Below are 27,027 nucleotides of genomic sequence, written 5' to 3'. Positions count from 1 at the left end.
AGGACTGCTGCGTAGTTCCATGTCGTGTGCTTTCTTGGGTGTCACATAAGGGCAAGTGTTTGTGCTATTTGATTATGGGTTTTAATGCTGCTTTTGTTACTGTTCCTGTCACGCCTGCACTTTGGGGTTGGGTTTTTTTACCTCTTTAGAGTATAGTGCTGAACTGCCTTGCGAATGCTCTTACATGAAGAGCTGGTTTGAGGGAATGCATTTGGTGGATGACTTGCAGTCAGTATTGAAGATGCAAAATGGAATTGAAGAGTTCTTACTGTGGAAGTAGTGGTTTGTTCATATGAGCTTCTGAGGAAAAGGTTGTCTGAAATGAAAGTAAGTTTGTGTAGTGCAGTTGCTTTCTTGTCTCTAAGTGATGATTCTTTGAAACAAACTGACAGAAGCAACAGAGGAGATACAAAGGTATGGTATGGCTAAAATTTGTTTGTAAAAATACATGCTGGTGCAATTTAGTGGGGTTTTGTTTGTTTGTTTCTAATTGGTACTTTTGTGAAAAATGTTTTTCTGTAAGTCTTAGCTAAATATTCACTTGCATAATTTTTTGCAGGCCTTTTAGGTCCAACAGCCCTGTCAGTCAACACCTCAACTGCTCCAAACTCTCTGTTGAATGCCCTTAATAGTTCTGTGAGTCCCTTGCAGAGTCCAAGTTCAGGCACGCCTAGTCCCACATTATGGGCAACATCTCTTGCTAACACAAATGCCACAGGTTGGTGGAAGTTAAATGTGAATTAAATGAACTGTGCAACACTAAGTCAGCAGAATGACAATTGAAAAGTCTGGAATCATTCATTCTTTAGAACCTTAATTCTTAAATTTATCTTAACACAGATGAATAAATATCCAAATTTAAGGTTATAACTTAATATAAACTTACAACATGCTGTCACATGCAATGTTTTCATCTGTTTTATATAGAAAACGATGTTAACTTACAAAGTAATGGTTAGATAAAACATTACAGTTTTGGCATGCAATTATAATGGTAACTTATTTAGTGATATATCAAAGCTGCATAAAGATAGATATTGAAATAAAGTACTATGATGCCTGAGAAAGCTAAATGAGAAAATTAATCAGAACATGACCAAATTTTGTTACAGGTTTTTCTGCTATTCCACACCTAATGATACCATCTACCACCCAAGCAACCTTAACTAGTATTCTCTTGTCTGGAGTACCTAATTATAGTCAAAACACTCCATCTCCGCCACCAGGCTTGACTCCTGTTGAAGTCCACGTTAATGGCATGCAATCAGAGAGTAAAAAAGGCTCACCTTCTTTAAATGGTCATGTGAAGGTAAGTGATGATATCTCTGGAGAACCAGATCTGTTTGTAATAGATCTCTACTAAGAAAAGCTGAAAAAGAAAACTAGCTGTATAAGTAGATTCTTAAAGCTGCTAAGTTTAGAAATGGAACAGTGGTGTTTTCAAAATATGACTTAACGATTGAAAAATGGAACATTCAAACATATTGTTCTCCTATATCAGGAATTAATTTCTTGTTCTCCTGCACAGATAGAAAAGGGAAATTCTTTCAATATTTCCTTGAGCTTAACAATCACTTTAGTGATTTTTGACAATCATTACAGACCTCAAATATCAAGTATGCTGCACTGTCTGCCACATCACTAGGAGAAAATGTATTAAGCACAAACCACAGTGATCCAGTAAGACAAACAAGTAGTCATGGTGCCTCAGAACAAGTAGCTGCCAAGTCAAATAATGCAGAAGGTAAGATTTTGACATTTTATTCTTTTCTTCGGTAGTGTTTGTGCAGTCTGTGTAACGTTCATGAAACAAAAATGTAAATGTATTGCCTGTGCATTTGTTTTGCAGCCATGTTGAAGGAAAATATCACTGGATCTCCCAGATTCATTGTCAAAGAAAGTAAATAGAAGTTGCAGTATGAGCTGTAGTGATGACAGAAACACCTTAAGTCAACATAAATGCACTTGTACCATTTTATTTATTCCCTAAGAGCAGAGGGAAATAACCTATGAAAATTTTAGTATGTTTTACAGCAGATTAACTTCATTGCTTAAAACAATCTCTACTGGTTTAAACGATGTTGTATTTTTGCTTTTAATGAAAGGAAAGAATTAATGCTTTTGAGAAAATTATTGCAGAAAATTACGTGTAGATCAAACCTAGATGACACTGGCAAACAGAATTTATTTGCATGTTTTATAACAGCATTTCAAATACGCTGCCTTTTAGAAGCTAAAGAAAGTAACGCACTGTTCCCATTATTCTTGGAGGGAGGGAAAGCCAGTTCCACTTCAAACTTGAGCAAATACATGTATAGGCCTTGTTTTCCCTTGCAAATACTGATCAACAAGGAGATGCTCTTTTATTAAGGGTTGTGGTCATTTGAAATGCTGATTTGAATAAAAGGTACATTGCCCAATTAAGGTGATAAATATTTGTAAAAACACATTCTAAAGATATTTGAAGAATAAGCAGGGAGTTCTTATTCCAGTGAAAGTTATCTGAGCACATGGCAAGGCTTATTAAAACTGGATATGAAATCAAATTTGTTAGAAATACTTAGTGAATTCTGATTGTCAGTCTTCAGATTTAATATTAACTAATATTACTGAAAATAAATCTTTAAAAAAAGAAAATACTTAGCATGTCTATAATATATGTGAATACTAACACCTTTTTTGTGTATTTGAACTTACATTTCTGATTTCTTAACCTTGACCAAGTTGTTATCCCTGAAGACTACAATAATTCTGTAAGGAGGAAGAGCAGGTTTTATTCTGTAGTTGTCATTCCTTCAGTAAGTTCATTAGAACATAAGAAGGTTTTTGTTTAACTCTTCTCTTTATTGGTCTTGTAGGTTGCAATGATGCTTTTGTAGAAGTGGGCATGCCAAGAAGTCCGTCCCATTCAGCAAATACCAGTGATCTGAAGCAGATGATGAGCTCTTCCAAACAGGCCTGTGCTAAGAGACAAACAGTTGAATTACTTCAAGGCACCAAAAACTCTCACTTGCAGTAAGTTAAATGTACAAATACAGATTAATGGAACTTTAGCAATGCAAAAATACTGAATGTGTTTTTGTAGGTAGAAGGGGTGGTTCAGTCATAAGATACTCAAAGAACTGATTTAAATTGGGCTTGATTTTTAATCACATTGGGCATTAATATACCTCTCAGTTTGTCTGATAATTGCAAACTTTGAATGCTTTTTGTATACCCTAAGTATTTTTCTTTGTTTTGAAAAAAATAAATGCCTTTCCTCTCCCACAAAAGTGGGGATGTTTTTCAGAGGAATTTTCAATACTTATTTCTAAAGGATGCATTTTTGCACTTTCCCTTTTTTTATTGATTGCTTTGAGAACAATTCCTTACTGACAGCCTTTTTCCTTTTGTGTCTACCTGAGGCTGTTTTCTTAGAAAAACGATATTCAGGGCATAACAGCATGTTCTCAAACACTTGTCTCAATGATCTTTTTTGTTTGGTTGGTTTTTTTTTTAATGAGCCAGCAGTGGGAAAGACTCTTTTGAGTCATAATATGTCTTGGCAACATAGCTTTTGTGCTTAACACAATGTTTTGTCCAATCTACTTTAAGTAGTGTTTTCACTATTCCTTTTGGGAACTATTTATCATCACTCTTTTGAGATGCATATTTTCCCTTGCCTCATTTATTTACACTGTAAAAGCTATGATATGAATTTCATTAATTCTTCTTTCAGAGTTTAGAAATCCAGGGATTCCTGCTAACCAGACTCAGTTGTTTGTCAGTCAGTCAGTTGTTTGTACGTCTTGTTCTTTTTGCTGAAGATACAGTGCTCACAGTTCCCTTAGGGCATTTTTCTGGGGTAGTCTTACGGCATCTAAAACATGATCACTTTGCTTTGAAGTAAGAGTTTATACTGTTCTAGAGTAGGCATAAAATGTGGCTGATTTTTAGAAAAAAAAGATTACATTAAGAGGTGCTTTGGCATGTAGGACTGCAATTATTGAAGCTTTAAAAGCAAGTGGGACCCATGTTAATTTTTGTAGTCCCCATTGTGCTTCTCTTTATCCTGCTACTATCAGTCTGTTAGAAATGCTGAACAGCTGGCCTGAGAGAGGCTAAATGGTATGAAGTCACACTGTATAGGGATTGCATGGGCTAATTCCAGATACCAGACAGCTGAAATCTGAATCTATAAGCTGTGCCTCATACTTGGTAATATAGGAAGCAGCAATACATGCTTTGTTTCACTGGCGGAGAAACAGGTAAAGGAAAGCTGAGACTTTGGAAATGTTGCTTAAAACACAGAGATGTTTGTGTGCTGGCATTTCTTGAATTTTGCTGCCAAATTTCTCAGGATAAAGCTCAATAATCAAAATTGCATTGAATGTTCACTGCTTGTGAAAAAGAAGACCAGAGTTAATACTGACTTTGCTCCCACAGTACCACAGAGAGACTGCTCTCAGATGCAGAGCTAAGTGCTTCTGAAAGTCCCATGGCTGATAAAAAGGCTCCTGGAAGTGAACGGGCAGCAGAGCGAGCCGCAGCTGCGCAGCAGAACTCTGAAAGAGCACGTCTGGCTCCACAGCCGTCATATGTAAATATGCAGGTACATTTCCCTGAATAAACCCAAATCTAGCACAGAACTTTATAATTGCAAAGTGAAATTACCATGGAATGCAAAGGTGACTGATTACTAGACTGACTTGCCATTACTGTTTCAGTAAAAGCATTTCCCAGCAGAGTTGTTAACTCTTTCATCTGGAGTGGATTGTCAGCTAAAAGTCTTGAAGACAAAAGAGCCCTTATGCTTCTGTTGAATAAGAAAAATTTAAGTACAGAATAAATTGGATGGCTATATTAGTCTACACAAGCATCATTTGTGTGTTAAAAAAAAATCTCGTTGCTTTGAGAGAATTACATCTACAAAAGACATTTTACAAGTTTTCATAAGCAGTGTTGACAATTTTTTTTCTAAAGCTTCAGGTTCATATGCAGGGGGATTTACTGGAGTAACTACACTGGTTTTGCTTTACAATTATGGATCTGTATATTTACTCCTTTTTTTTTTCTTGTACTGCTCCTACTTGGTTAACTACAGCCTACTACTATACTATAAACTACTTCCATGTTATTGCAAATCTCCCCAAAGAGAGACCCCTTTGACTGTTTGTCAAGCATTACTAACAGAGTAGTTTTCAGTATAGACCTATCAGTGTGTGGGCATTGCTAGACCGCATGGAGTAGTGGAACAAGATTAAGGTTAGTGTTTTGCAGCCCTTTTCCTTAGTTATTCCTCTAGTTATTTCAAGTAGTGAATTTAATGCTTCAGGCTAAATACTGCATTTTTGTAGTTCAGTATGTGCTTAAACTTCCTGATCTGTAATTCAAAGAAGTGTAACTTACTTAACCAGGGCTATTTAGACTTCAAATCTTCCATTGTCATAGGTAGTGCAAATATAAGGGTTTTTTTAATTCTCTCAAAACTTCAGTTCTTTTCATTTCAGATGAGTGCATGGAGAAGAACTAAACTTGAAAGATTATTAAAAGTAACTGTGGTTCCTAGATTTGCTGTCTAAGGTGTATGTTATCTTTTTTGTACTGTTGAGGAATGTTATAAATGCTAAGAACAGATGATTAAGGAAGAGAAACTATGCTTGAAAAGTGTCTTATTAAAAAAAAAAAAAAATTTCTGCCGAGACAGTTTGTAAATACTGCTGCAGCCTCACTCAAATGGATATCAGTTATTTAAAATCTTTATCTACATTTGGGTGAACACTTTAAGTCACTAAGGCTCTAACTGGACTGCTGTCAGCTTATTGTGCAGTACTTCAGGATTCTCCTAGGTGTGTTCACTGGCTACTTCCAAAACCTCTGTTTTTACGAAGAGCTGAGTACTGGAATGACTTTTAGTTAAAATGGCAATAAAGCTGTCTTCTGCATGTTTAATTTTTAGGCATTTGACTATGAACAGAAGAAGCTACTAGCAACCAAAGGTATGTGGATAAACAGTGACTTCTGAAAAGTTTGTTAGTACACAGCTGAAAGAATTTTCTGAAGCTTCAGTTTTGTAATTTGTTTTTTAATCAAATCTAAAGCTGATAGTGAAACATTTATATGTTAGTTTTCATGTTCCAAAATTTTCTTAATACCAACATAGTATAAAATACAGTATAAACAATTTGCAGATGGAGTGCTTTCTGTGTGAGTATATCCATATGCAAATGATTCATGTTGTTTTCTGAGACCTCATAGCTGTAATACTTGATTTTTATTTGGATGCAAATTAAACTTTAAGATATTTGTCATATTGACAAAGTTGCCCCTTATTTGAGGGATAAATTAAGTTACAAAATTGATAAGGGCCTTAACCAGATCTTTGACCCTGTTTTAAATATAAAAAAGTACCCCCACACCAAAAGAAAACCAGAAACCCCTCTTTTTGAAACAGATATGATTCTTTTGTCTTCCTTGCAGCCCTAGAGGCTTTAACTATCTTCAGACAGACTAAATTGCCTTAAGGGTAGGATTCAAGCTGTGTAGCAAGTGGAGGTGTTTAGAATTTACCATTTGGTGGGTTGAAGTCTGTTAGCATACATGACTTCAGGATTATCAGCTCAGTACCTTTACTAATGTTGAGATTTACTAATTTGTCTTTGTGTTTTTTCAGCTATGTTAAAGAAGCCAGTTGTAACGGAAGTGAGAACTCCAACGAATACATGGAGTGGTTTGGGGTTCTCTAAATCTATGCCTGCAGAAACTATCAAGGAACTAAGAAGAGCGAATCACGTATCGTACAAGCCATCTATGACAACTACCTATGAGGTATAAAAAAAATATACTGTAAGGGAAATTTATTTCTAGTCAATGATACAGTTGTTTCTCTGGAGAAACGTCTGTAACTTGTGAAAAGAAGCCTTGCAGATAAGATTTTTAGCTTTCGTCTTAGGGTTCTAAATACTTCTTTTTTTTATGGTGAAAAATGTTTCTTACATAAATATTAAGGCATATGGATGTCGTGGTTTAACCCCAGCCAGCAACTAAACACCACGCAGCCGCTCACTCACTCCCCCCCACCCAGTGGGATGGGGGAGAAAATCGGGAGAAGAAGCAAAACCCGTGGGTTGAGATAAGAACGGTTTAATAGAACAGAAAAGAAGAAACTAATAATGATAATGATAACACTAATAAAATGACAACAGCAATAATGAAAGGATTGGAATGTACAAATGATACGCAGTGCAATTGCTCACCACCCGCCGACCGACACCCAGCCAGTCCCCCGAGCGGCGAATCCCTGCCCCCCACTTCCCCGTTTCTGTACTGGATGGGACGTCACATGGTATGGAATACACCGTTGGCCAGTTTGGGTCAGGTGCCCTGGCTGTGTCCTGTGCCAACTTCTTGTGCCCCTCCAGCTTTCTCACTGGCTGGGCATGAGAAGCTGAAAAATCCTTGACATTAGTCTAAACACTACTGAGCAACAACTGAAAACATCAGTGTTATCAACATTCTTCGCTCTGAACTCAAAACATAGCACTGTACCAGCTACTAGGAAGACAGTTAACTCTATCCCAGCTGAAACCAGGACAATGGAATACATTCAGCCAAACACACAAAATTATATCTGCTTTATAAATCTTACTCTCGCTTTATAGAAGTCTGCTCCTGAAAATATATTTGTTTAAAGAAGCTTAAAACAATTTGCGGGACCAAATATCTCAATAGTTGTAGATGAGTGGTAGAAATTTTGTAACTTAATTAAAACAATGTGTATATAACGGATAAACTAGATAATGTGAATCACTGCATGGTGGAGCAGAACATTAGAATAAGAAATGGCTGCAGTTCATCTTATCTTCTGTTGACAAAGCTGTAGAACTGGAAGAGCTTTCTCTATTTGCACTATTCATTGGGCCCAGATATTTCCCAGGGAGAAGGCAGCCACAGGGTCCAGCAAGTCTCTTCAGAGTCCCACCATGGGAATCTTGCAGGGAACTTACGTTCCTTTCTTTTTAAAGGCATTTTGAAGTTGCTTTTTAGTGTGTTTCCTTGCTGTAATCTTCCCCAACTTCCACAGAGACACCTTTTTGTTTATTCCTGTCCTACTTAAATAAAATGTAAATGGTATGTTTCTTCAGGACTGGGACTTCATACAGCTTTTCTCTAGGATATACCTATCTTTTAATGCAAAAGAAATATCCAACCATGGTAAAAATGTGCCTTGGTGTTCCCCACTTGACATGTGTGCTTTTTGTCATTCAACTACATAAAACAGGTTTGGATTCATGTAATGAGCTTGTACTAGGAACTAGGGGGAGAGAAAAAGCTACAACTAAAATCTGTGAAATTTTTTTAACATACTTCCCTATACTGATTGAGGTGCGGTGGGGTTTTCTCCCAGACCATGATGCACTGCTAAAAGTCTCTAAGCAGACATGTCATTCTAACCAAGAAAACGGTACCTTAGTCACTTGGAGTCTACCCATGTGCAAACCACAGGCTTAGCTCACTCCAGTGAATTGATAGCATGTTAGGACTCCAGTTTCCATTGTTTGTTATGACCTATTGTGGAAACACTTGCGGAAGCTAAAAACCTTGGATTGCTTGTATCCTTCTTCTATTTAGCAGTTTTCAATGTCATTTGTATTAGAGGCAGTACCACCCCACTTATTCCATACATGTGCACGTTTGAGACTCATGTGCTGAAATGTAGTATTGGTATTCTAGTCTAATGTCTGGGAAGTTAATTTGTAAAATGAGCTCACCAAACATATTTAATGTTCACTGTGATAGCTTATTGTGCATTCAGTTTTCCAGAAATATTGGGCGACATCTTTTTTTACTTTACAACTCTTAGCCATCACTGTGATCTAACATAATGTAGAGGCCCTGTCTCTTTTTGCTCTTCTGTAAGACTTGAAGTCAATTTCTGCTTTTCTTCGTTTCTTGAGTCATACTAACCATAGCTCACACCTTCCCAATTTTGCCAGTGACGAGGAGCTTTTGCCTTTTTTCTTCAGTGGTCTCAATTTTCCTGCATAGCAGAAAAGATTGCTGCCTCCTATGTTACGCTTTTCACCTGGAATTTGATGCAAGTGTATAGAAATAAATTGTTCATTTGGTTCCACAGTTTTTAGTTCATGTAAGTTTGTGGTATCAATAATGTCCCATTTTTGAGGGGTATATCCCCACCCAATTCTGTAGTTAACTGTTGCTTTCAGGGAATACTGTTGCCTTATTTTGGAACATTCTGACCCACAGTGATGAGAGTTGATAATTAATATTTTACAGGAATATGAAAATCTCCTTTAAAAAAAAATTTTTAAATCTGCAAATTCACAAACCATTGCAGAATTGTTGTTGTTGTATTGTATATGATATTATTGTCAAGTACTGTGTACTTGATCCACTTATCTTCAGACAGATGTTCTGTTATGTTCTCTTCCCCGTGAAGGGATGTAGTAGACAGACTACTTTGTCTAGAATTTGTATGGGAATTTGATACCATGGAACACTTTGGAAACAAACTTGGAAATACTGAGCAATTTATTTTGAAGCAACATCTTTAAATAACTTCTGCTTAAAATCTGTAAACTGCATGTGTTTTAGGCACACCTGCTGTTTTTGTGTCCGGTTTGCAATTATTTGACTATTGATCAACTGCCAAAAGAATGTTTGCAAGCATTAAAAGCTGTTTGTTTTTAACTGAACTGCTTCAAAGAAAACATCTGAGTCACAACGAAACTTCTGTTTTCTGCCCAAATTTCCTTTTTGTGATTTGCAGGGTTCATCGATGTCTCTCTCACGGTCCAACAGTCGGGAGCACCTGGGAAGTGGCAGTGAATCTGATAACTGGAGAGACCGTAATGGGCTTGGACCCACAGGTCATAATGAATTTGTCTCCTCAATTGGCAGCCCCAAACGGAAACAAAATAAATCAGGTTAATAATTTCTTAAGATCTGATTTTAAAAAAAAAAAAAAATGTATTGATATCAATGAATATTTATCCTAATATAAATGTTTCCTGACATCACTAGGGATTTAAATTACCAACACCTTTCTACAAATTAAAAAGTGAAAACATATGAAAGATTGTGTAACATGATATATGAATAATGGTCCAAAACACTTTTAAGGAAGTGTTTTAAACACAAGACATTTCTTGCTGAAAGCTCTTTGCTGTCTTGGAAGGGGTTTTTCAAGGTTTACCGAAAACAGACCTAATAAAAGCTTATTTCTAGACTACCATCGCTCTGCTCTGCTGTTGATGCAACAACAACAGCCAGGTCCTTATTGGGCTATTTGCTCGCTGGTGGAGAAGTCATAATCTGTGCTGATACTGAATTTTAAAGCAGATTCTCTTTATGGTGATAAAAGAAGACTACCCATATGTTTGGCATGGCCTAGCACATGATTTTAAACACTGGTTTTCTGTGGATACAGGCTGTAAATTTTGTAATTACTTTTTAAACAATGTTTGAAGCTTACAAATTAGAATTTTACTTCAGTTGAACTCTTTGAAACTTAATTTCATTTTTTTTTAATAACTTAATAGATGCCTTTCTGAAAAAGTGAAAAAATGGATATAGAGAATACTGGTCCATACTAACTAACTGCATTATGGGGAAATAACTACTATGGCTATTTATACTATTTTGTTGCATTTTTCTTATAAATAAAATCTAAATCCCAGATTAACTGCAAAGTACACAGATAGTAAAAGCTGGACATCCTAAGAAAGGATAGCTTCAATTAGCGAAAATATTCATGGTTGGTATACTTGTAATTATTCATTATTTTAAAAAGCATGTTAGTTCAGCTGTGAATGGCTGCATACCATATTCTATGTACTTGCAGAACAAAAGAGATGAAAAGTTTATCTTTTAAATCAAGCTATTCATGTTTCCAAGTTAATTGGGCAAAAAAGGAAGCTCTAGGTTAATCAAAATGTACGTATGCATTAGAAGACACTTAGAAACATGAATACATTGGCAGTGGGGGAAACTGTTCTATAGCAGCTGTAGCTTTCCCAGAGAATGAAATGTGTGGAGGAGGAAGAAAAGAAATAGCTACGAGGTGGCTGGACAAATGTATTTACCTTAATGTATATGTACTGGAGTACTAAAATGTAAGTCTTCATTGACATAGCTGCATAGTAGTGTTGAATTTTTTTTCTTTGCTTTTTGGGGGTAATGCTTCCTGACTGCACCAGTAAGAAGTGTTTCTTAATATTCAGTTTTCAATACATGACCTTGCATCATCTGCCCTGCGTGTGGGATCATGAATTTCTGTTTGGTTATTTTTAGTATTATCTTACTCTGATAGTGAAGAAGTTGAGGCACCACCTTTTAAAGTCTAGAAATTAATTTAGTTATTGCTTCACTTGTCAAACTTAATGTTCACATTTTCAACATTGAATCGTTTACTGTATTTTAAAACTCTTTTCCAAAATGGAGCTGAGATTGATAGAATTTCTCCAAACTCTGTAAATCCAACCCCAAATGCTTCTAACTAGTTTGTGCCCAGAAAATAAGAAATGTAACATAGCCAGTTGTGAAAAGTGGTGGTTTTCACATCCTATTGGCATTCTGTGGTGGAGGCCATAGCAGAAGTCTCTGGGGCAATCTTAATATTACTCACCTGGGAAAGTATCCTTTACTGCCTGCAAGCTTCCTATGCATTCACTGTTACTCCTTCCTGTGTCTGTAATAAGGGAGGAAGCACTCACTCACAGCGGCCCCATCTCTACACAAATGCTTGATGGACTCCCTGGGAGCTATCCTTTTCTTAAGCAGCATGAGGAAAAATAATTATGAACTGTGTGTTTACATACTATCAGTATGCACACACAGAGGAAGGGGATTGTACTGCTAAATCAGTTTTCTTGGGTTTTCTAAGAACCTCACCCTGGAAAAGTTTTTTAAAGATACACCTTCTAGGAATGCAATTTAAAATTGCATAGGGAGTGTATTTCCAATTTTAGTCTTTTATAAAACTATTGCGTTTATTTTTTGTCTGTATTGTACTAAAATAATAGCCAAGTCATGTGGCTACTATGTAGTTCCTTTACTAGGAATCACTCCAGCATGGTTTTCTCCCCATCCAGACCAAAAAGGGCTAGTTGCATTTGTGTGCAATGATGTTTTCCAAAATATTCACTGAAGAAAAGAGGAGAAGGCTTAAAAGGAGGAAAAGCAATCGGGTCTTTCAGCTTTTCCCCCATATGAGTTCCTGACTTGTATCCATGTGACAATTCACATAAGGTGATAGTATTGCCTAAAAGATTTACCCAAATATCTTTCTATAGAAAACAAACACTGGAACTTAATTAACAAAAAATTTGCTTTATGTTGTTCATTCTCTCAGACCACTGAGAAGCTTTTTTTGCTGAATAATAAAGATTTAAAGATTTTATTAATTTAATGATGTAATTGAATACAGTGTTGATATGACAGAAAATTGTGCATTTCTGTGGTGTGACTAAAGTGCACTTCTTCCCTTTCAGCTGAACACTATCTCAGTAGCAGTAATTACATGGACTGCATTTCCTCGCTGACAGGAAGCAATGGCTGTAACCTGAACAGTTTGTTTAAGGGATCTGATCTGCCTGAGCTGTTCAGTAAACTTGGTTTGGGCAAATACACAGATGTATTCCAACAGCAAGAGGTTAGTGTTCCTTTGAAAGACACCTTTGTGTTTGTGACATGTTTTCCAGCAGTAGTTGTTCTGTCTCTTGACCAAAGCCACTAAGAAGTCTCATGTTGTGACAGGATTTTCACGAGCTGTTCTTTAAAAACTGTATCATGTGTCTTTCAATTTCCAGACAGCCAGACTGGACACAACTACTATTTTGTCCTGCACCTTTGATTTAGACTTAAAGATTTAAACTAGGTTTGGGGTTTTTTTTTCCCTTTTCATTCAAGGAAGTTTAAACCTTGTCTCCTACTTGTAAACTAGGCTGCTAACTAGAATTTAATAGCTTTCGGTCAGCTTCACGTATAGGTTATGGAAATCCAGTCTGCATTCAGCAGTAATGTTTTGTCTTGGCTGATGTTGGGGTCACATATTCATCCCTTGCCTCTTCCCCTGTGTGCCAGTTGACTTCCTTTGATCCACTCCCGTCAGGAAGATATGGTCAGTCATCTGTGTGAGCTTTCCACCTCCGCACCAACTAATCTCAGTTTAATCCAAGTGGTAGTATTTCATATCTGTAGAATACTATATAGGTACAGCCAACTCAGTTATCTGCAGATAGTTTATTCTGGTGACAAATTTAACTGTGTCACGAAAGTGCAGTGAGCCCAGCTGCAAGACTTACTGGCATAGACATAGAGCCTCTGAGCTTGTCCTGAAAGTACTGTCGTCGTATGTGGGAAGTTGTATGTGTCACACTGCTGGAATTAGGTGTACTAGGGAACAAAACAGATGTCCCTGTGGGTTGTGTCAGTATCTCATGTGGTACAGGGGAAGGACCACAGCTGGATTTGGCATCTTCCTGTGTTCGGGGGCCGTATGTCCACTTTGCACCTTTATCAGCAGTGTGGTCTGCACCAGTTGCTGGTCTCAGATTTGCACCTGCATGTTTGCTCCTAATAGACCACACAAAGTGGGGTTTTGCACAGATTGCTGTCATTGAGAACTGTGTACGAGTTCATGAAGAACAAACTCCAATAGGACCTTCCATTAATTTTGCATGAGTTGTTCTGGTGTGCCAATATTTCACTTCAGATTTGCTTCCACGAGAGGAAAACTGCTCACACCAGGGGCACATTCAAGTGTGTGCTACACTATTCCAAGGGTAGACATGAGGGAAATTTGTACCTTCTCCTGTGCACTAAGTCACTCACGTATATGCACTCACAGCATCGTCCTGAGTCTACTGAAGTGTATTGCTGCTGTTTCAGCCTGGGGTCAGCTGGATCTGGTGTGTTTCCTGCCAGCATTTCTCTCTAATCATGTTGCTTAAGTGCTGGGGGGGAATTTTATTTCTGTGCAGGAACTGGCTGCACCTGAGCTAATGAACTTTTTGGATTGCAAAGCACTGGCAGGCGTGGGATAGACACCAGCATGGGTTTGCCTGTAACAAGTGGCAAGGTCTCAATCCTCAGTCTGAAGGAATAAATCCAGCTCTGCCTCAATTAATTCTGTGTACAGTTCCTCCGGTTTATCTCCTCTGTACTCCCCTGCGTGTTCCATAATACCCATATTACCCAGTCATTAATCCTTTCCTATTATCTTAGCCATTCTCCTAAAAAGGAGAGATGGCTGTGGTGGTTTCTAACACTAAAGGTGGCTTTTGTTTGACAGGCGGGTTTTTGTTTTGTTTTTTTCTTACCTCAGGAGTTGCTGATGAGGTGTGAGGTGAGCCAAGTAGTTTGGCCAGAGAGTGAAAACTAAACAGTTTTCCACAACATTTCTGTGAATGTTTGTGGGGTTTTTGCTCCCAATACAATTCACGGTTGCACACACTTTGGATTGCTATGCAATACTCAGTGCTTTAACTCAAATGTGTCACCAGTAGCTGAGCAGTCATCCTCTGTTAACCTACTATAGTCTGGAGCACCTACTATATCTACAGACGTATATAACTGGCTATTCCCAAGTACATTGTAGCAATTGTGGTTAATACTCAAAATCTCAGTGTCACAAATAAATAAGATTAATTGATCTTTTGTGCTTTTCTAAAACTGCTTGCTTTTCAGTTTATCTGCTGGAAATGCAGAGTAGCAAGTTGAGCAACTGTGTGAAGCCGCCATTGGAAAGCAATGATTGCTGTTTACTCTGCCAACCTATTCTTTGCATGTAACTGTAGGAAAAAAATTGTGAAGCTATCCTGAACCACATTTATGGCTTAATACTTTGGGGGAGAGACTTGTTTTGCATTATTTTCTTATTTCTTTTTACTCTAGATTGATCTGCAGACGTTCCTTACTCTTACTGATCAAGATTTGAAAGAGTTAGGAATTACCACTTTTGGTGCCAGAAGGAAAATGCTGCTTGCAATCTCAGGTAAATAACACAGATTATAATTTGATTTTAAGTATTGTTTGTTTTCTTCTCACCTGAGTTGTGTGCTTGTAGTTGACAAAGGATCTTGGAAAGACTGATAAGAATCTAGTCCACAGAGGTCCTATTGACTTGTCCCTCATCAGAAGGCGCTTAAAACCAGGCTTTACAGAGTTTTCACATTATCAAATAAGATTTCAGTTGCGTAGTCTTGTGTCCCCTTGTAAAGTTGGAGCTTGGTAGAAAGTTTGTTTCGCAGCAGATTGTGAACTTTGTTTTATGGCCTAAAACTGTGGGTCCTAGAAGCTCTGGGATTACAAGCTCTGCAGAGTCTGAACAGCACTATATACTGGTTGAAACTGGTATTTTCAAGCTTTTGGTTCCCAGTCCTCCACTTTATTGATTAGTAGAGCAATCACCCTACTGGGAAAAACTGCCTGGGGTTTTTTTTGGGGGGGGGGGGGGGGGGTGGCTTTAGGTTTGGTTTGTTTTCTTGTTTGGTTTTTTTTGTTGGTGGGGGTGGTGTTTTTTTTCAAGGCCAGTTGTTTCTGCAAAATGTACAGGTTTGAAAAGAAACATGTAACTCTTATTTCGAATTTTTCCAACCCTCTTAAATTAAAAGGTTGTCTTGTACCCTACATGCAGAAGGATGAAGGCCAAATATAATACCTTACAATGTGTTGTAGTATATAATGCCTAACTAGATTTTTTTCTAATTGTTATAAATAGCGTGAGATTTCATATTACGTAGGAGTGCTCTGTCATCACTGTCTAGGCAATGAATCTGTATCAGAGGAAGAGTTTTTTCTTCAAATGCTTCATTGGAACACTAGATCATTTTTCTCCCAATTGCCTCTTTTCTACTGATGCCATTAGTGAATGTTTTTTATGAATTTAAAATGGTGGCATAAAGAGGGTAAAAATGCAATGTACTTAGTTCAATAGCAGTCATGAAAATCTATGTAATCTTTCAGTGATTTGTATCTATCATGGAGTTTGTTTTTCCTTTCCCCACTTTTCTATTCTTGTAAACGTTTTGGATGAGCAATTGCTAATACAAGCTTAGGGTGCATGTTTGAATGAGAGGTGAGCATCTTTTTTTTCTAAAAGTCCTCATTAAATATTGCTTCAGTGTTGTGTTTAAAATCAAAAATTGTACATTGAGAAATGACCAAGATGCTAATAAGCTTTTCTGTCATCTCAGTTTACATCGCATGGTTGTGCTGCAGCCGTACGTTCTGTGTGCATGTACCTTCAGGAAGATTGCAGCCTTTGAGTATTATAACAGAACCTTTTCAAAGTTTCAGCTACGTCAATTTGATCTAAATCAATATTGAAAAATATTATCTACTCCACACTGTATCACTGCCAAATAAGAATTGCACCAAATAGATGCCCACATTCCAAGCAACCTCTATGAATCTTAACTTGGCACTCTTACTATCCTGTTGAACTGTTAAATTGAATGAGTACCTCACAGACACTTTCAGTTCATGCTGTTCTGTCTAAAATATTTTGTTTAAATAGAACTTTTGCTTTTGGTTTAGAACAAAATATTAAAATTAATTTCTGATGAGAGATTTATTTGTGTGTGTGCCCTTTATAGAACTGAATAAAAACCGAAGAAAGCTCTTTGACCCATCAAACATACGTGCCTCATTCCTGGAAGGTGGAGCTAGTGGAAGACTGCCGCGTCAGTATCATTCGGACATTGCTAGTGTTAGCGGTCGCTGGTAGCAGTAAGTTGTGGCTCAAAAAGTCAGATGTAAAGATGGACATGGCAATCCTGTGGACAGCCTTCACTGCACACCACCCTCTGCACTTTGGGAGTTTGGGTGTCAAGGACCAAAGCCTTTTGTCTGCACAATACTGTGCCAAAAAAACAGAGAAAACACATTTTGTCTGTTGTCTTTCAAAACACCAAATGTGGGTTACGTTTTACTCGTGTAGATTGGACAGAATCTGCAATAATAATAATATAGGGTTCTTTGTTTAGTATTTTATTACCTATAACTATAATGTATGCACTGAATTTTTACTTTGTTGAATGAAGGAAGAATGAAGAGCTGGGGATGCCAGAGAGCATAGATTTTGGTTTTATCAAGGTGGATTTTTCTGGTACTGCTTAAAATAATTATTGAGGTCTTTCTGCACTTTACATGTTCTGATTTCTTGTCCTGTGGAAATTTATTTCTCTTTCATTTCCATATCAATTTTTATATTGGCACTAATCAAATTTTTTTCAGGTGTTCCTGCATTAAGTCACATCTCACTATAATGGTACTAGAAACTGGTTCTTAGGCAGATTTTTCCCTCTCTCTGTCTCCCCAGTAGTTATCGAAGAGATTGTTCCAAAATCAAGCCACATGGTAGTGGACCAGTCCTATTATGCTCTTAGGAAGCAGTCTAATACTGCTTGCAATAATACTCACTTGCTGTAACAGATGCAATGAAAGACCAAAATGGACCTTGCAATATTAACCCTTTGCAGTCATCATATTTAACTGCTGCCTGTTATGCTAAAACTGTTTTTAATGGTTGTCTCAAAGCAAAGGGCTATTTTTAGTACCCTGCCACTAAAGGACACTTATTTATATCAGACTTTTATTTTTAGATTCTATACGCCTACAATACGTAACAGATTAAACTGATCTACTGCAGATTTATGGTAGAGAATGAAAGGCATTCATCAAACTAGAGCTCTGGGTTGTCAGTTTGATTAAACAGACAACTAATCTAATTTGACAAGACAGCACTGTTGCCATTTAATAAATGACGCATATTACTTACATGACTATGCATGCAGCAATTAAGCGACCTACATAAAATAGGTGTAATAGCATCTGTTTTGTTCAATCTAGATTTGTAATTGTCAGCTGCAGAAGTGTTTAAAACTCTGGAGATGAACTATTTCTGAAACAAGTTATGTTCAACAGAAAGAGTCCATATTATAAGTGGCTAGAGCTAACTATTGCATTCTTATACTGTGAAAGTCCAAATAATTTGGCAATGTTATTCCTCTGTCTTTGCAGATGTCTTGTTATGGGTTTATGAAGGGTTCTGATATAATGAAGGAATTCATAAAGTGCCTCTTTCTGCAATGCAATATGAAGTTTCCAAGCATTAATTTGTTGAAAAGCATTCCCGTAAGAGATATTGTGAATTACCTCTACTGTAATGTATTATTTATGTTCAGTGTACAAGCCTTTTGAGATGGACATAAACCACTGTCAAGTGCTCTTAACAGAAGGCATTAGAAAAACATTTACAGTAGTTGGTTTTTATGTAAAAATGGGTGAGAAATAGTTTTGACACTTTCCATGGATAATTCTTTAAGGTGAGAATACAAAATGATGTATAGAGAAATTTGCACACACAAAGGGAATTTAAAGAAACTATTACTTGAGGGCATAGATGATCAAGCAATAATATAAAGTCGTCTTGCGGTTAGCAAAAAATAACTGCTCAGTACTCATTTCAGCCATATCTACTTAATGGTGTATAACTCGGTGACTTCCCCTGTAGATCAAGTAGCAGTTAGCTTCCTCTGGTTTTAAAATTGTACTGCAGATCTGAATGGATAAAACTGCATCTGGTACGCACACAGTTGTTCACATCAAAGTTACTGTGCTCAAATGCCAAAAGTCAGTATCCACATATCTATGAGATATTTGTGTGTATGTGTGTTACACAGGCAAGAGCAACTTCATGGAAACCCTTGTGGAAGCCACAACTTCTAATTCTAAAACTATTTACACTTGTGCTTACTTCTAAGCATGTAGATAGTTCCATTCACATGGACTACTTACGTGCTTACAGATAAGCTGTCATTTAAATGTTTGCATTTGCAAAACCAATGTTTGTAAATCAAATTGTATTCAGTCATGTTAATTTTATAAAATATTTTTAATGAAATATATATTCAGCAACACTTTGTACAGAATTTTGTGCAACCCCTTCTCGCTTATTTTGCCTAAAATTAAAAGCATCAAAAAACCTTTACACTCCTGAATTTTTAGTCTTTAGTTAAGTACATGCTATGTATCTAGACAGTACTATACTCAGAAATTGATTTTATTACAGTATTAAGTTGATGTGGTCTTTTGCTGAGCAGTGCTTATATCATCTACACCAAAGTGAAGAATTTCCCATTAAGAACATTATTTTTCAATAGGGCTTCACACAAAAAAGAACACACTGGAAGAAAAAAATTTCTCACTTATTTTGATTCCACAAAGGGAATATGACAGTACCATATTGTTAGTGTTACGTTATGCACAAATATTTGACTTGCTACATAAAAATGTTAGTTTTAAATCTGTGCCTTAATAGTGACCAGTTATCTGTAAATATAGAGCAGATACAGATTGTATTTTTGTGGGTTGTGTCCTTTTAGTGATTTTTTTTAAAATAAAAGATGACATTAAAACACTAAAAATGGGAATTTTCAAAACTAATCAGTGTTGCATAAAATAAATTTATATAACCCCCTTGTATTCTGATTGGTTACTGAAGTATTTTTATATAGACCCAGTTCCAGGGATGCTTGCTTGTTAATAAAATATAAAAAGCAGTATTTGACATAAATGCAACATGTTTCTTTCACATACTAATGCTCCATTTTTTTTTACTATTTTTTTTATATCACATACAGTGTGTTTGGCTTTTAAATGACAGTGCTTTTTTGAGATACCTCTCCTTAAAAAGTAATATGAAAGGAGTTAAATTATCTCGGGTTCAATTCATAGCAGGTTTTAATAGTTCAGCTTACATGAGTTTTATTCTTTCTTTGGTCTTCCCATTTTAATGACTATATATATAGTTTTGGTCTGGTTAGCAGGACAGTTTGTGTGTTCTTTCATGATGGTCTTTATACTATCACTTCCAGTGTAGAAGTGGGAAAAAACCAATAGGGATTCATTATTTGGGATGCTGGCCATGCGACCAATCAGAATCTAGCGAGAGGCATAGCTTTCACACTGAGGTAATATGTACGTAATGTTACGTCAGTCTTGTCTGTCTGCTTGACAGGTAGTGGTACAAGTTTAATACTACTTACCTCACTCAGTGTATTCAGGCATTTCATCATTCAGCCTAATGTGTTTTCCTTGTTAACTATTTTATACGCACAGGTCTCCACTTAAATTACAGTATTCCTGGCTCACTGACCTTTTAAAAATCTGAGTTATTTTTCTGAATACCTACTGAGAATTGCAGATGTGGGAAGGGAACAGATCAACAGACTCGTCTGTTGAGGGCAAGTGGAGGGTATGGTGCCGAGTACCAACTCACAAGGCATTGGCATAAACTAAGTGGAAATTGCACAGGCAGGTGCACTTGCAAATTGCACCACGTTTCTGATGCTTGAGCAATAGTGAACGACAGAAGTCTGAAACAAGATGGTTTCCTTTGTGGACTGTTTATTTGGGAATATTGCTTCCAGTGGACTGCCACGTGGCTTCAGTCAGTAGAGTGGTAAAGATGGTGATGGAGATGGCTGCTCTGCTTGCGGTGCGAGCAGTGTTCCCAGCAGCTGGCATGGCACAGCATGAACAGGATTGCTCCCCGAACAAAGAGGCTTCACCACCCAGGTGCTCATCACCCCTCTCTGCTACCAGTCAGAAGAGCAAAACTGGTGATTTCCAGGCTGAAGAGGAAGGTGTCTACTAAGAAATGTTGCCAATATGCAAGAGAAAACAGATTCTTCAAGCTGTGTAAAGGTTAAAAGTGAGACAGCTGTCCTTACTGTTTGACCCCCCCTCCAATCACATGCTTGGTGGGGGAGACTTACTTTTCCAAAACCCTGGAAAACATGGTTACAAAAGATATATGAGTGCTGTTGCAGGCTGCTCAGGAAAGGTGTGGTAGACAAAGATACTCAGAAATTTGTGCTTGTACTGTAAAGTAAGCTAAGAAGTATTTGTTGGTTCCAGACAAGTCTGGACACTGCTGGAGCTACCTTTTATCCTTGAAGAACCAGCTGGCTTTCTGTCACAGACACCTGAGCAGAAGAAAGGCTTGGCCATTGTTTGGAGTTGCTGCAAAGTTCTTGAGGATTTGAGAATATGGAAAAACAAATGGACTTCTAAAAAAATTTTGCAATATGCATGATTGTAGACAAATATTTTTGACAGCTTCTCTGGAAAGTGGAGAACTGTAAGGACATGTAGGCAGCTAGGGAAAGTGTTTACAGAGTGCTTGAAATGGTTAAAAGATAAATGAGCTCTTATTTTGAATTAGGGGTAGTTGTGAGTGAGGAGTATGTTGTAACCTGAAAAGGACACAATAAATTTGTGGTTTTGGTATAAAAATCCTTTATTTTTCTTCTGGCTTAAAATGCTGTCTGGGGCATTTCTGTATCTGAAAACTAAATCCAGAAATTACAAGAGGCTTTCTGCAGATGATGATTTGCTATTGTATTAAGGAAAATTTGGATTTTATCTTTGTTTCCTGTGCTACAGACGTACAGAAGTTGGGTTTTTTATAGTGTTACTAATTTTAATATTTTACATGATTTCATGAATCAACAAAGCAAATTTTATAAATAAAAATAAAGTAGTAGAACAGTCATATTTGCCAATTTTGAGTATTGACACAGCTATTAGGAGGAGGTAATGGTTAATTAAGATGATTTTTTTTCTTCTCACGTTGAAGAAAGTATACTATTAAAGAACAGACTCAAATGTTAACAAACTACTTACTGTAAAAAGGTTTAGTAGTAAAACAACAATAAGGAAAAGCAAAAACAATTAACTTGTAACTTCTCATCAAAAAGCTAGTTTTCAGGCTTGAAGGAAAAAAATTGTTGCAAACTCTGAAGTTGGTTTTTTTGGTTTTGTTTTGGTTTTTTTTTAAATAGTCCAGAAAATACTTTCTTAAATTCTTGAAATTACATGTAAGTATATTTACAGTGTATTATTTTGTTATTCCCAGTACTCTTTAGAATATTTTGAGCTATAATTACGAGAAGTATTCTATGAAATTCTTTTGACATTGAATTGAATCAGAGTAAATATGAATTATGTTGGGAAATGAAGATACTTGGTTATGAAGATGCAGAACCTTACACGCTAGTCAGAGCATCATCTAGTGTCAAGTTTCTCCACTCATCTAAGGAGTAAGATTTGGGCAATATTTGCTCTCCTGAGAAATGCAGAATGATTCCAGATGTTTGACGAAAATATGAAGGAAGATTAATACTTTGTGATGGAAATCACCTAGTTTGTGCCAAAACTGTGTTGCAACTTCATGGAAACTAACAGATGGAAAAAGCAAAACATAATATGAGAAAAAGAACCAATTACATAATGAAGTAAAAATTTGTCACTTCTAACAATGGGTGATGACTGTTTTAAGAAATAATGATGCCACTAATGCAATAACCCTAGGACCGTGAATTGATACGGATGTTGTTACACTTTTTTGCTATGATAAAAATCACAGTTTGTCATCTATGAAGGACAGAAGACTTCAAGAGTCCTGAAAGGTACATGGCACTAGGTTATGGCTCCCAAAATTAAAGCCGTCCATGGAAAATGCAATCTCAGGCTGTATATGAACCATATAGAAGAGAAGTGGAAAAGATGTAAGATTTTTTTTGGCAAAGGGTAACGTAAGAGACCTTCAGTAGACAGTAAATATTGCTGTACTAAGGGAAAAGAAAGATGGAACCCAAGAATGAATCCATTTTAAAGCAAAAGTAAATTAAAGTTCAGATACAACAAAATACTCAGAAACCTCTTCCTCTAGCAGGAGTCTTTCCCCATGCCACAGAAGAGGGTTTTTTTGATTTCTCAAGGGTAAGCCTCTATTTTCATGCCGAAGCTCACCTCAGTGTGAAGTTGCTATTTCATGGTACCAAAAAGATCCTTACTCTGAAATAGTTTGAAGGCAGCCTTGGATGCTTAGCAATGACAGTTCAGTACTAAAAATGCTGATTCTTTTGGTACTGAAAGATATTTTTTATGTAGTCCAGCACCTAGAAATCAGTACAAACAAAGTTAACATGGTAAGTGAGGCTAAATGGCTGACAGATTTGAATCTGGCTTGGAAACTGGATAGGAGACAACTAGCTAACTAATCCCTGTGGGCTGAGAGATATTTTTGTGTAGCTATATTAAAATTATCTTCATCCCAGCAGTGTTTCTCCTTGCACCAAATGGTGACAATAGCCAGCAAGCTGGAATGCTGAAGGCATCTGTCGTGTAGGAAGGCTCCTCCTGAGCATGCCTCCAGCACTGGTTTATCTTCCATCTCACTTAAAGTGGTTGCAGATGCTCCACTGTTGACTCAGTGCTTTCTTTCCATTATACTTTTGGACTCCAAATGCTAGAAAGGGCTAATTTTTAAATTTTACATGCAGTTTCATGAGCTTTTTGCTTGCACAAGCACAATGTTCACGTCTTTTCCTAGGAATGATTAATGTGGAGAGTATCCAGAACCGCTAGCGTGGATGACAGCTTTGAAGGATTTTTTTGAAGGGATTTAAACGTCATGACTGAAGACTGGAAATAACACTTCTGGCACTGCTGCCTTTCTTGGCTGCTGGTGGCGTCTGCTCACCTCTCCTAGATTTTGGCTCTCCCATACTTGGCTCTAGATTCTGTTCTTTTCTGGTGAGCAGTCAAGTTTCAAACAAATACTATTGGGAAGTTTAGAAGCATTTTAAATTTTCAGGCAGACTTGTGTTTCCTTTGCTTTTTGTGTTGGACTTAAAAACTATGGCAGTGAAGGTACAGATGCTAATGGTCATCATTGGCCAGTGTGAGGAATGAAAATGTAAGCACAACAGAAACGTTACATTGTGATTACAAGGCCAGTTCAGATGAGGGCATAATTTCTTCAGATGGGTGGTTGTTCATGAAGAATAAGTAAAGGAAACATTCATTTACTTGTTTGGTTCATTTTTTTTTTTATACATTCATAGAAAGGAGCATCTGTCCTTTTGCATGGTGTTCTCATTACAGTTTAAAAATGATTATGCAAAGTTACTCCACAGGCCACTTCCTGTAACCAGTAATAAATACATAATTATTCATAGACAGAAGGATTCTTTAATGTCTGCCCACTTCTTTACCATTAATGATTGGAGTACAGCAGCCCCTTTCTTCCTTGCTTCCCATCTGTCTGTAATGTTTCTGCTGAGACCAATGCATCCATGTTCTTCAGCTGCATATTAATATGTGATTATTCTCTGCCCTGGAGCTGCTGCAGAGACAAGATAATGAAACCCCGAAAACAGAATCACTTATGATCTAGTTCCTAGTGCATCTTCTCACTGTGTAAACATGTCAGGAGATACAAGAGAATTTCTGGACTGATGTGTTGGTTTGCTGAAAACTTTGAAACCCAGTATTTTCAAGTCCTCTTTCTGCTTAGTCATTATGTGATGAATTTGTAAGCTTCAAGATGTTTTACATCTGGTTCTGTTTGTCAAATCCCTTTCAAGTGTTCATTTTTTTTGTGATTATACCATCCATGATAAAATGGGCATTAAATCAAATACTATATGGAAGTGTATTGTCTTTTCAAGGCTATACTAGAAATTGAATATTGGAGAGGCTTTGTATCTTTGGTCTGTTTTGGGTTTAAGTGAAATTTTATAGACATTTCAGAATTTGTGTGTATACAGAAAAACCCAGAATGTTTACAGCAAAGAATCACTGAGACTCTGTCCCTTCCACCTCCCTTCCCCAAACCAGATAACTGGCAGTGTTTCATCTTAAAGCATTTTTTTTATCTAATTGAGATATTCCAAGCTCACAAAATTTGGCAGGAGACAAATCAAGTTCGTTATGGTTCCTGAAGGCAAATAATTTTCTGATACACATTCTGGTGTGCTATTCAACATGGGAGGTGTGCAGAAATATAAAAAAATATGTTAAAAACTTTCTTGCTTGACCTCTAACTCTACCGGGTCAGGTTTTCCTTTCACTTGAATCTAGTGACATTGTTCTGTGTTTAAGCACAGAAAAGAAATCCATGGTAGAGCAATACTTCCTTCCTCTGTGCATGCTGTGATCGTGCCTACATTTTTTGAAAACAAATTCTCCAGACTTCTAGACCTGGTAATATGTTGTAAGAAATGTCTAATTCTTACATGTTCACCTACTCCGAGATAAGAAGCTTGTGCTTCATGATGAACAGGCTCTGAATTTGTGTACCCAAGAGAACCAATTTATGCCTGCATTTCATGCTCAAGCATGAAAAGGCAGAACTCCAAGATAGTATAAATTTTCAGGTCTTCCTTTTCCCATAAAAGCTGTCTGTTGCTAAGCTGCTTCTGTGAAAGTAGAGTTCTTTCACTTCCTGTTAAATAAAGTGGACTGCCCCGTTAGGTCAAAACAAATGTTATGGTCTATCTCCTGGTGGCTACTCAAGTCTTCATAAAATTGAGTTTTACTCCGTGGGGATCCATAACTGAAACCAATAGTGGCAAATATTTGCTTAATGGTTTATTTTCCTTTTGCAGCATTCACAACTTTGATTATGTAGCATCCTAATGAAGACCTCTCCAGCATGATTTTCTTCTTATTTGCAAGGTGTAATATTGCTGTGTTATAAACAGAGTGGGGAGTTGGATGGTCAAAGATAAACATGAACAGCTGTTGGGAAAACTGTGGATGACAGTGTCCGTATATGACTTTGGGAAGAGTTGCCGCACTGTGCATTTTCAGGAGCTTTATCTCAAGTGAAAATGGGCAAAGGGAGCGTCTGCTTGGAAGTATGATGCACCTTTTAAGAAACATTACCAAATCACTGCTCTGAAGAGAGAGAGAGAATGTTTCATGAATGTTTTTAATATCATTAAGTACTGAGCCTATTTTTTATAAATGTGGCTTCATACTGCTACTGAGAAAGTGTTTGAAAGTTTTCAATTAACAACAACAATAAAATCCACTCTCTTCATTTTCAATGATTTGCCAATCTCTAGCAGGAGTTTGAATGGGCAGTTTCCCTTCTAAGCAGTAAGTCTACCCTTACTTTAAATCTAGATAAAGATCAGAATCTACTTCCAGCCCCTTCTTAATGTTTGTCATATAAATTAAATGAAACCATACCTCAAATTTCCAAAAGGAGATAAGCTGCAGTCAAGTCATGCTTTGATTTTTGTTCCTGTGAGTTAGCTAGATGGAGTTCCACATATCTTTTACTGAAGGCTTTTGGATCTCTGTAACCTATTCCCCACCCTTTCTATGGGCTGCCATTTAGTTCTTCAGCATCCCTCCTGCAGTGGGAGCACCAGATTCGGACACATCATTACTGCAGCAGCAATACTCTAGCTTGACAGTGGCACACGGATACTTGATCCTGCTTTGAGTGGAGCAGGAGCCTGGATGAGTCAGTGTGCTCCCTTCCAGCCCTCAACTATTCCAAACATCAAGTTTGACTGAAAACTAGAATATAGTTTCCTGCTTTCAGTGGGGTTTGGTTTTGGTTGGTTCCTGCCCCCCCACTCCCCCCCACCCCCTTATTTCAAATCTGAAATAAAAGGCGGGGGGGGGGGGTAGTAGAAGCAAAATCTAGAAAATTTCCAATGCTTTGCTGCACTGGGTGGGTGGTAGCACTCCGCTGTGTGCCAGTGCTGTCCTGCCTGCTGCCCCTGCTATGCTGTGGGGGCCGGTGCAGGGGCCAGCTGCTCTGAGCAGTGCCTGAGGAGCTGGCAGTGGGTGCTCAGTGAGGATTAGGGCCCCAGAGCACCTGCCTGTGCAGACAGAAGTGAAAAGGGAAGCTGTTTTTTTCAGAAGACAATCAGCCAGTTCTGAGAGCAGCTTTGCTATTTACTTGCATAGGTGCCAGAGGAGCTCTCCCCCCAGCATCACTGGGGAGCTCCTCATCAGCTGATTTACCTTTGCTTTCACTACTTGCCCTTTTCAGTGCTTTCTAATAATCTGTCTGAGTCACAGTCCCAAGCTGGGTATCTCACAGCACACTGCTACGTACAGGTTTTATTACTGTGATGGGTATGAAGTGGCTGAGATGCACCCTGAGCCCTGTGGCGGTGGGTCAGCTGTGGCCAGATGTCAGGCGCCCAC

At 37.4% G+C, this 27,027-nt stretch overlaps 1 protein-coding gene across 2 annotated transcripts in view; it reads left to right on the top strand.

Annotated features, from left to right (window-relative positions):
- The window catches only part of BICC1 (BicC family RNA binding protein 1), a 115,480-nt gene extending 95,912 nt beyond the window's left edge, over positions 1 to 19,568 (top strand). For both annotated transcript variants that reach the window (XM_052799572.1, XM_052799573.1), the window contains 11 exons: positions 560 to 718; positions 1,113 to 1,309; positions 1,603 to 1,744; positions 2,859 to 3,015; positions 4,426 to 4,591; positions 5,939 to 5,978; positions 6,653 to 6,807; positions 9,770 to 9,926; positions 12,492 to 12,652; positions 14,896 to 14,995; positions 16,599 to 19,568. In XM_052799572.1, coding sequence (XP_052655532.1) covers positions 560 to 718; positions 1,113 to 1,309; positions 1,603 to 1,744; positions 2,859 to 3,015; positions 4,426 to 4,591; positions 5,939 to 5,978; positions 6,653 to 6,807; positions 9,770 to 9,926; positions 12,492 to 12,652; positions 14,896 to 14,995; positions 16,599 to 16,729 — 1,565 coding nt within the window. In that variant the 3' untranslated portion in view covers positions 16,730 to 19,568. The remainder of the gene's footprint in view (positions 1 to 559; positions 719 to 1,112; positions 1,310 to 1,602; positions 1,745 to 2,858; positions 3,016 to 4,425; positions 4,592 to 5,938; positions 5,979 to 6,652; positions 6,808 to 9,769; positions 9,927 to 12,491; positions 12,653 to 14,895; positions 14,996 to 16,598) is intronic.
- The last annotated feature ends 7,459 nt before the right edge of the window (positions 19,569 to 27,027 follow it).

This window comes from Harpia harpyja, chromosome 10 (assembly GCF_026419915.1).
Source record: "Harpia harpyja isolate bHarHar1 chromosome 10, bHarHar1 primary haplotype, whole genome shotgun sequence".
In the NCBI taxonomy this organism is placed as follows: Eukaryota; Metazoa; Chordata; class Aves; order Accipitriformes; family Accipitridae; genus Harpia; species Harpia harpyja.
Note: the sequence above shows the minus strand (reverse complement) of the source record. Positions and strands in the feature narration are given on the sequence as shown.